Here is a 10,000-nt window from a genome sequence, read left to right on the forward strand (position 1 = left end):
AATGTACCAATTTGGCTTCCTAGTCAATATCTTTCTCGGCGAAAAAAATTTTGGACTGATTTAATTGTCCATAAGAAATGACAAATTATTTATTTATTGTTTTGACCTTCGCCCATCTTTCTGACGTTGTGTATAAACCCCTCCTCCCCGTCGAAGGCTGCAAAGCGTATGTTTGGTACGTATTTCCGGGTCGGCTTCTACGGCTCCAGGTTTGGCGACCTGGATGAACAGGAGTTTGTATACAAAGAGCCAGCCATCACCAAGCTCGCCGAGATTTCCCACAGACTCGAGGTGTGCCCCACATGCCTCGTGGAGCAGCATAGTGTTTTTGATCTCCTGCAGGACTCTCTTTTCTATTCATATGAAACAGAGGTCACGTCATCATATCTGCCTCATAGTTTAGGCTTCACACGTAGTTTAGGATTGTGTTTTGACATTAATTTTATCCGCAGCGTAATTTAAACAGTCATTGATGTACTCGTTGTCGAACTGGGATTATTTTTCTATGATTATTCTGCAACATTCTTGCTAGGGCTTTGTCACTTATGTAAGTCAGACTGATGTGCCTTCGTTCTGGTGCTGATGGTGAGCAGAGTTTCTATACCGAGCGCTTTGGGGAAGAATTTGTTGAAGTCATCAAAGACTCCAATCCTGTGGATCGTAACAAACTTGACCCGAACAAGGTTTGTCACGATTGTTTTACTCTTTCTCTTGCACCAGTATCGGCCGCGTGATGGTGCACGGACACGTATACAAACCTGCAATGTGTGATGGCGTGCTCCTCAGGCATGCATCCAGATAACATACGTGGAACCATACTTTGACATGTATGAAATGAAGCAACGCGTCACGTACTTTGACAAAAATTACAACATCCGGCGATTCCTATTCGCAACGCCCTTCACGCTGGACGGCCGAGCACACGGGGAGCTGCAAGAGCAGTACAAGCGCAAGAGCGTGCTGACCACGTCACATGCATTTCCATACATCAAAACACGTATCAACGTCAATCACAAACAGGAGGTTTGTATTTCAACTCGGGTGGAGTCCCAGTACAAGCATCTTCATTACAATGATCACTCCATGGAATGTTTCCATTTGTTAAAAAAAAAAACCGTGACTGCACTGTAGTTTTGTAGTTGTGACGTTCATCGTGACTTCTAACCTTGGTTCGCAAATTAGATCATCTTGACTCCCATTGAAGTGGCGATTGAAGATATGCAGAAAAAGACACAGGAACTGGCTTTCGCCACACACCAGGACCCCCCAGACCCGAAGATGCTGCAAATGGTCCTGCAGGGTTCTGTCGGAACGACTGTTAACCAGGTGAACAATCTGAAGTTCTATGTGTGTATAAAAACGGATAATGATTATGTTGTGAGTAATATGTTAAGTCAAACTTTGGTTACTATTAGGTTACCACGAGTCTATCAGCAATATAACTGTAAAACATAAGTGCAATCCTTGATCCAAAACCAAAACCATCCAAAACAAATGAAAACCTTGATCATCCAAAACCATCCAAAAATCTTGATCTCGGTGCATCCAAAACATCATTGGTGCTTGCAACCTTGGTGCATCCAAAAACATCAAAAAAAAACATCCTTGGTGCATCCAAAACAACCTTGGTGCATCCAAAAACATCAAAAAAAAAAGCATCCTTGGTGCACCCAAAACATCCTTGGTGCATCCAAAACATCCTTGGTGCTTGCAACCTTGGTGCATCCAAAAACTTTTTTTTTAAACATCCTTGGTGCATCCAAAACATTCTTGGTGCATCCAAAAACATCAAAACATCAAAAAAACCAAAAAAACATCCTTGGTGCATCCAAAACCTTGATTGTTTCTACCCCCGTTAATTCACCCCAGATCCACTTTTTTGAAATACCGACTTCTTTCCTGGAAGTCCTAGCAGTGTCCATGTGTTTTTTACATCCCCCACCCCCTCCTCCCTCCTTCCCACGCTCCTCCCACCAAGCCCTCTCCTTCCCACAGATCTCCCGATGTCCCTGCTCTTCATCTTGTCTCCCGCTCCCATCTTGTCTCCCGCTCATATGTTTTATGTGTCAGTTTGTCATTTTTTGCTCAATGTTAGCTCTTACACGAGCTTCGATCTTGTATACAAAAAAAAGAAAAAAAGAAGGTAATGTGAATTATAAAGCCAGTGCTGTTGTAATCAAGTTATTTGTTCTTTAACACATTGTTTCGTTATGATGGTGCAGAAGTATCACATTTTACTTTGAGCTGCCAAGTCTGGATTCCATTCTCGAACTGACTATAAATTGTCTTATTGGCCCTTCGATGGCAGGGTGTTCCTTCACAAAGTGCGCCGTCCCTAGGATGGACGTTAAGCTGGGTGTCCCGTCTGCTAGCATTAGCTGGTGAACATTGAAGATCCCACGGTGTATTTCACGAAGAGTAGGCAAGTTAACACTGGCACCCTCCAGGGTCCAATCCCTCCAATCCCACTCCACCCTCCAGGTCTTTAAAACAGCTGTTCACCACCATCTCTTATCTTCCCCCATCCAAAACCTTGATCTTTTCTACCCCCGCTAATTTCACCCCAAATCCACTTTTTTGAATTACCAACTTCTGTCCTGGAAGTCCTTGGTGTCCTTGTGTTTTATACTTCTCCCACCCCTCCCCCCCCCCACCCCCACCCCCATCCCACGTCTCCTCCCCCCAAGCCCTCTCCTTCCCACACATCTCCCTGCTCTCAAATGTTGTGTTTGTGTGCTTCGCCTTCTCTCCCCATCTTGTCTTCCGCTCCCTCTTTTTATATATTTTGTTTGTCTGTTTGATTTGTTTGTGAAATAAATGTTAGCTCTTTCACGAGCCTCGATTCTGTATACAAAAAAAAACCAAAAAAAAAAACCCTGAACCTGAACAAATTATAAATTCCTCCGCGAATCAGCTCCAGTGAAACATCAGGCCTGGACTGCCGGTTCGTGAAAGACTTGGGCCAAACTCCCTGCCCCCCCCCCCCTAATCCCACCCCTCAACCCTCCCCCGGGCCATTTTTTTATTCTTTAAAATGAAACTTTGTATATTCAATCAACATTGGGGACTTAGGGTCACAAGGGTCAAAACAGGAAAGACGGTTTTATCTGGAACATTAATGGTGGAACTTTTTGCCATCATTCTGTTCATCTTTGCTCTTTAGGGGAAGCGTGGCGATACTAATAAATGTTTAGTTCATTTTAATCTTATGTTTCATAAATTGAGATATTATTTCAGATATCATTGGAAATTTTTAGATCCTTGTAAGAAGAATTCACCTCCAATAGCATTCCCAGTAATTTCTGTGGCGGTATCGACGTCATGTCTTTATGGTTCCCTGATTGGCTGTGAAAGGCATGTGACATTTCACATTAATATTACTGATTGTGTTGACAATGCTTTCACTCAACTACCGTATATTGAACAAATTACATTTAGTTATTCCGTACTTGCGAGCCATTGTAAAGGAAAGTGTACGAATGCAAATACTTGTGGTATTTGACGTAGTTGGCGGAATCAATGTACGTTTTTCAAACCTCCATTCCCAGGGCCCCTTCGAGGTTGCTCAAGTTTTCCTCTCTGACATACCCGATGACCCAAAGCTTTTTCGACATCACAACAAACTGCGCCTGTGTTTCAAAGACTTCATCAAACGGTGAGAAGGTGCTGGGGCTTCAACAAATTATCGATAAACTGACCGATCCACATAGCATACCTGCTCATTAATGTATGGAAGTCTGCTGTAATGAAGCTCTTCTATCATCAATTTATTCTGCATTGAGTTTGCATATCGTTATATTCTCCGGTGACACTGGCCGAGCAGGTGCAGTGATGCTTTGCGAAAGAACAAGGCGTTGATCGGGTCAGATCAGAAGGAGTACCAGCGGGAACTGGAAAGGAATTACCACAAGCTGGTTGAGGCCTTACAACCAATGCTTGTACGCAAAATTGCACAACTGTACAAGCCACTCACCCCTACGCTCAGCAGGTATGGCCCAAATGTTTTTTCTGACCCCATTTCTTTGGCTCATCCTGCAGGCTTTCGACTGCAACACTTTAAACCATCCACTTCACCGAGTAATTTATAGTCCTCGTCTCTCTACCTTCGCGTTGTCACCGATGTGTTGGTTTATATTTATTGCGGTGGGTTTCGGCAAATGAGAAATCCTTCAGTTTGGTTCCTGGTGCTCCACGTGTCCAACAGTCAGCATACCAGTTGCCCTGTAAGATCTGCATTTTAAGTTGATCTTGTCTTTCAATGCAGAAATAGCAAATGCCAGGTGTATGGCCTTGCATTCTTGGCCTTACGCTTACAGCTTAGGGCCTTAGGGTTAGGGTATTGCTTTGACAAGCTTTCCATGACTTTGCATGTCCAAAGTACTTTGCTATTTGTAGGAAAATGCGTATGCTTGTCTTTTCATAAAAAAAATCTCGTTTTGAGAAACACACGTCTAAAAACTACAACGGCACTCGGTAGAGCGCATACCTCTGCTAGACTGAACAGTGTTCACGCTTTGTATGCCAGTGATCGGCAGAATCTGGATTCGGACCAGAACCAAAAACAAATCGGCTTGGTCTTGTCACCTTCCTAACTCATCCACCTTGTTTTGTCATAACTCATCCAAAACTTTTTGAAATATCATGCTATATATAATTTTGGCCCCATCTCTCAATGGTGAAGAATCACTTCAAAAAATTAAATTTCTCATATCCAGATCCCAGATCTTCACCAAAATCGAATCGATTAGTCCTTGTCACACACCCAACCTGTCACCATTGTTCGTCCGAATCCGTCCATAACGTTTTGAGGTATCCTGCTATATGTCGGTTTTTAGCCGCATTGCACAATGGTGAAGAACACTTTTAAAATTCCAGGGTCCTGATCCGGATCCGGATCTTCACTAAAATAGAATCAATTCTTCCTTGTCACACGCCCAACTTATCCACGAAGTTTCATCCCAGTCCATTCACAGCTTTTGAGATACCGTGTTATATATCCTTTTTGGCCCCATCTCTCAATGGTGAAGAATCACTTTTACAATTTCAGTTTCCGGATCCAGATCTTCACCAAAATCAAATAATTTTTTCCTTGTCGCACACCCAACCTCTCACCAAATTTCTTCCAAATTCGTCCACAACTTTTGGCGGATGTACAATGTTTGAAATGTTGAACTTGCAATGAGCTTCCCCTTTAGAGATCCTTGCCTTTGGTCATGTCTCTCCAAACCAACTGCAGCACATCTTTATTTTACAAAGCTTTTCAAAAGTTTGTTCCTTCTCTTTTTCTCGGTGTTTGCCGATGGTTCTTAATCATTTAGTCAACATACAATTCCTTTATGTGCTACGTCGCTGCATTATCAACTGGCAGCTTTTGCTTGCGGTTACTCGCTCAGTATGTTTTTCTTTTCCTTGGTGAGAGACCTTTTGCTTCAACAGTCCTGATTCCCCAAAAAACTATGACTTACAAAGGAACTGTTTTTATCACCTTATCTCTGCTAGCACATTGGCAATGGGCCCGCACCTTGCTAAAAGTCGCTCTACTTACCCCAGCACACACGCCCAAGGCCGAGCGGTGATGCATCTGCACGGTACCCTGGGCAGGTCAAGCAAGCTACCACGACGGCTCATGTCACTTCAAGCTTTGCAAATGCATCACCTGTACACTAGGGTGGTTCTTAAAAATGAAAGTTAGAAAAGTCATACTCCTAACACTTAAATTCTTTTGTATGTATGAAAAAACAATTGTGGTGAAATTTTAAGCCATTTGGACTAAATTGAGGGGTTGCACACGGAGTTTGTAATTCCACATATTTGGCTCGCATAAATGTTTGGAGTTGATTATTTATTCTCCACTGCTATACTTATGATTTTGACCATTACAGTTGACCTATGACCTTGCTATGTACTGCACATTTTGAAGTTGTTTCTAAGTTAATTGAATACAGTACGGCTGTACTCTGGTGTATGCAGCTGCTCTCATTGAAGAGTACAATCGTCTCCTGACAAGGGATGAACAGCAAACCCAGTATCTGCTTCAAGGTGTGACAAAACATCGCAAGAGGTTTCCCGATTGCAGGAAAACAACGCTTATCGGGCACAACGCTTATCGGGAACAAACATTGAGTGGCTGGCAACTATGAGTCACTGTGCAACCCCTAAAACTTGATGTATTCAAAAAATATTTCACAGGCAAAAGTTTTACCTCGATACCAAAAAAAAAAAGGTTAGGAGTAAAACAATTCAATTTTTATTTTTGCCTTATGTAGCTAAAAACCACCCTACTGTACACCTATGCAGGAAAATTGATCCGTTAACTATGACACTTCACTCCCAGACGACATAATAAGGTCTCTTTCACGTTTGTTTCTTGGTAGTGTGGAAGTGAAGCTTATTGGCAATTCGACCATATCCGGGCATGCAGAAATTGCAGGTCTTCAGATGGATGCAAAACAGATAGACTTAAGGACAACATTTTGACATGTTAAATAAGTAAGCCTTTGCCTTTCTCGGGGTTGTGGTGTTATATAAATATATTACAAGCCCAAGGCCTTCGATTTTGGCATTGTTATAAAATGTAAAATATGCTCCAGAATATATGATGGAAAAATTAACCCACAATGTTTTTGCCTTCTTTTCCATTGTGTTCCTTGACTCTTATATTGTGTTCCTATGATTGCAACACATGTCTACATCTAACTCGATGGGTGCCATGACATTTCAGCTCTCGGGAATCAATCAACAGATCGAGTTTGCGTCGAGTGGAGGCATGATCACACCTCGGTCCCGCCGACGACGAGAGAAGGAATCAAAAGCAAATGCCATTCCGCCGCTGAGAAGTTTGTAGCATACTCTCAGCAACCTGTTGGCCATAGATGTGGGAGTTGTGTTGTTGCTTTACCTCTCCCTATTTTTTGACCTTTTTGACCACATTTATGATCTGCAACTCCAAAAGTGGTCGTTTGAACTGTTAATTACTTGGAAATTGCTCTAATCATCGACACTTTATAAACATCGTTTTGCCATATCCATTGCCCAATGCATCCTGGGCTAACTTGAAACTTGAAACGTGTGTTGTTGTGCACCCAAGGTGGCTGGAGGTGTTGCAGCAAGGTGTTGTTTGTTTGATGTGCGAATGCCACGTTTGTGTGCACTTGTCTGCAACACACACAACAGACTCACACTACACACCACAGTCTCAGACTACACACTACAGTCTCACACTACACATTACAGTCACACGACTCACTATAGTGTCACACTACACACTACAGTCTCACACTACACATTACAGTCTCACACTACAGACTCACACTACACACTATAGTGTCACACTACACATTACAGTCTCACACTACACACTATAGTGTCACACTACACACTACAGTCTCACATTACACATTACAGTCTCACATTACACACTACAGACTCACACGACACACTATAGTGTCACACTACACATTACAGTCTCACACTACACACTACAGACTCACACTACACATTACAGTCTCATATACACATTACAGTCTCACACTACACACCACAGTCTCAGACTACACACTACAGTCTCACACTACACATTACAGTCTCACACTACACAATATAGTGTCACACTACACACTACAGTGTCACACTACACACTACTGTCTCACACTACACACTACAGTCTCACAATACACACTGTAGTCTCACACTACACACTACAGTCTCGTAATACACACTGTAGTCTCACACTACAGTCTCACACAACACATTACAGTCTCACACTACACACTATAGCAGTTTCCCAACTTTTTTCGCTATGTGGCCCAACTGGCTTTTGACCTGACATGTCATGGCCCAGTGGGGATCATTGCAATTTTTTGAATCCAAAGAAATGCCAATAAGAACCACAACTCAATTCAATTTAGACTTTTAGAGTATTTAATGGAGCAATATTTCTCATTTGAACAATTTCTTTGTGAAATGAATTAATGTGAGTGAAGTAAAGCAAATTTATTTGTGACAAAGGGTCTTGCGAGAATTTTTTAGAACAGAACATCAAGAAAATGAATTGAAAAGGAAAATGAACACTTCAGACTTCAAGGCTTTTCCATAAAAAAACAAATATTTATTATAAATTAAGAAATGAAACTCTATTAACACATTGCAATAATAACCAGGAAAATAAAAAATATTTGAAAACTCATCTCCAGGGTGCTTTGCATGTGGGCTGTAGCACAAAACATTGCAGTGTCTGCCAATTGAAAAAAAACTTAAACCAGTTTAACCTAAAGCTACTTTAATGAAAGATGTTCTCCTGAATTTCCTGCACCGGTTTCCAAATCCTAGGTTCTCTTGTAGAAAGCACACATCTAAGATCTGCCTCACATTCAAGGTGGTTCCGAGCCTTTGTCTTCAGCTGCACCAACGTTGAGAAGCCTGATTCACAAAGATAAGTTGTTGCAAAGGACAGGAGTTTCCGAAGGCATTCCTTTGCAATATTGGCGTAGCTTCCCATCATTTTTGGCCAAAACTCAGAGATAGAGGAAGCTTCAAAGACATCTCTGCATCCAGAATCATTTTGAAATTCAATCAGTTCATCTTGCAGGTCATCCTGGACGTCACTGACTTTAACAAGAAAAGGATTCCTCATGAGCGCCAGTCCTTCTCTCCCAATTTCTGGAAAGTACTGCAGAAATTCTTCTCGGAGACAGCTGAGGTATGTCACAACATCCTTTGCAACGCCAGGATCCAACGGCTCATTAAAAGTGACTTCTGAGAGAGATTCGAACATGGCAAAGTTCCCCTCCTCAGCCTTTCGTTTCCAGTTTTCAAGCTTCTGTATAAATGCACTGAGAATGCCAATGAACTGAATGATAGTTGTTCCCTTTCCTTGCAGCTTTAGATTCAGTCTGCTCAGTTGATCAAAAATATCCACAAGGTATGCGAGGCGAAAGACCCACAGCTTTTCATGGAAGGAAGCTTCAAGTTTGTGCTTTTCTTGCATCTGTAGGAAACTCTGCATCTCTTCTCGGAGTTCAAACACTCGTGCCACAACATTTGCTTTTGATAGCCAACGCACCTTGGTGTAGTAAAGCAGGTTCTTATGCTCTGAATCCATTTCTGTGCACAATTGCTTGAACAGTCGGGAATTCAAAGCACTGCTTTTCACGTAGTTCACAATTTTGATGACTTGTTCAAGAACATCCTGAAGATGAGATGGAAGGGTTTTTGAAGCGAGAGCTTGCCGATGAATCAGACAATGAACAGAAATGATGCCTGGAGATAGATTTCGAACAAGCGTTGGAAGCCACTTTTTGCTCCTAGCATAGCTGGGGCGCCATCAGTGCACACTCCACAGAGATTGTGCCAGTTCAGTTCCTCATGGTCAAAGAACTCTGTTACTTTTTCCATCACATCCACAGCTCTGGTATTTCTTTCGATAGAACGGCAGAATAAGGAATCTTCCTTGATGGAATCACCCTTCACATACCGAACGAAGGCAAGAAGCTGGGAACAGGATAAAACATCTTTGGATTCATCCAACTGAATTGAATGAATGAATGATTGTTTTAAGGCCATTTTCCCCGCTAGACCGGGGGTTAGCCTTGCGCGCCCCATGACAATCATGGTTCCCTGTTTGAGGCAATGTTTTTATGGCCGGATGCCCTTCCTGACGCCAACCCTTGGTCGCCTCTTACGATGCGCAGGGATACGGTGTACCTATTCTAAATCAGGGTACACACCGTGATCATTCATCCCAGCAAGCTGGTACTCAATTTGCCGACCTCGGAAGGACGACAGGCTGAGTCAACCCCCCTGGCGTTAATTCAGCGATCGCCCGGGATTCGAACCCAGGATCCTAGGATCCCAAGCCGGCACCCTAACCGCTAAGCCAACACCAGGTTTCATCCAACTGAATTGAGAACAATCCAAATGCAGCGTCTTTGATTTCAGCAATCACCTGTTCTTTTATGTCGCTGGACAAGTCAGCAATCCTCCTTTGAACTGTATTATTTGA

The 10,000-nt window shown here is 42.5% G+C and overlaps 2 protein-coding genes across 11 annotated transcripts in view; one reads left to right on the forward strand and one right to left on the reverse strand.

Moving 5' to 3' along the window:
- The window catches only part of LOC137424966 (dedicator of cytokinesis protein 7), a 212,011-nt gene that overhangs the window by 200,281 nt on the left and 1,730 nt on the right, over window positions 1–10,000 (forward strand). For 5 of the 10 annotated variants that reach the window (XM_068112899.2, XM_068112932.2, XM_068112907.2 and 2 more), the window contains 7 exons: window positions 157–291; window positions 594–683; window positions 787–1,023; window positions 1,183–1,326; window positions 3,549–3,655; window positions 3,824–3,988; window positions 6,722–10,000. The exon at window positions 6,722–10,000 is cut by the window's right edge and continues 1,730 nt beyond it. In XM_068112899.2, the coding sequence (XP_067969000.2) occupies window positions 157–291; window positions 594–683; window positions 787–1,023; window positions 1,183–1,326; window positions 3,549–3,655; window positions 3,824–3,988; window positions 6,722–6,770 (927 nt within the window). In that variant the 3' untranslated portion in view covers window positions 6,771–10,000. Of the gene's footprint in view, window positions 1–156; window positions 292–593; window positions 684–786; window positions 1,024–1,182; window positions 1,327–3,548; window positions 3,656–3,823; window positions 3,989–5,970; window positions 6,612–6,721 lie in introns of those variants that run through there. The other 5 variants (XM_078773155.1, XM_068112924.2, XM_078773174.1 and 2 more) reach the window with 3 other exon arrangements.
- LOC137422962 (zinc finger BED domain-containing protein 5) overlaps window positions 8,279–10,000 on the reverse strand; it is a 2,367-nt gene continuing 645 nt past the window's right edge. Inside the window, exons 3-4 of the mRNA XM_078771566.1 lie at window positions 9,334–9,489; window positions 8,279–9,187 (exon numbers count right to left, since the gene is read on the reverse strand). Coding sequence (XP_078627692.1) covers window positions 8,279–9,187; window positions 9,334–9,489 — 1,065 coding nt within the window. The remainder of the gene's footprint in view (window positions 9,188–9,333; window positions 9,490–10,000) is intronic.

Source organism: Myxine glutinosa, chromosome 1 (assembly GCF_964187855.1).
Source record: "Myxine glutinosa chromosome 1, kmMyxGlut1.1, whole genome shotgun sequence".
Lineage (NCBI taxonomy): Eukaryota > Metazoa > Chordata > Myxini > Myxiniformes > Myxinidae > Myxine > Myxine glutinosa.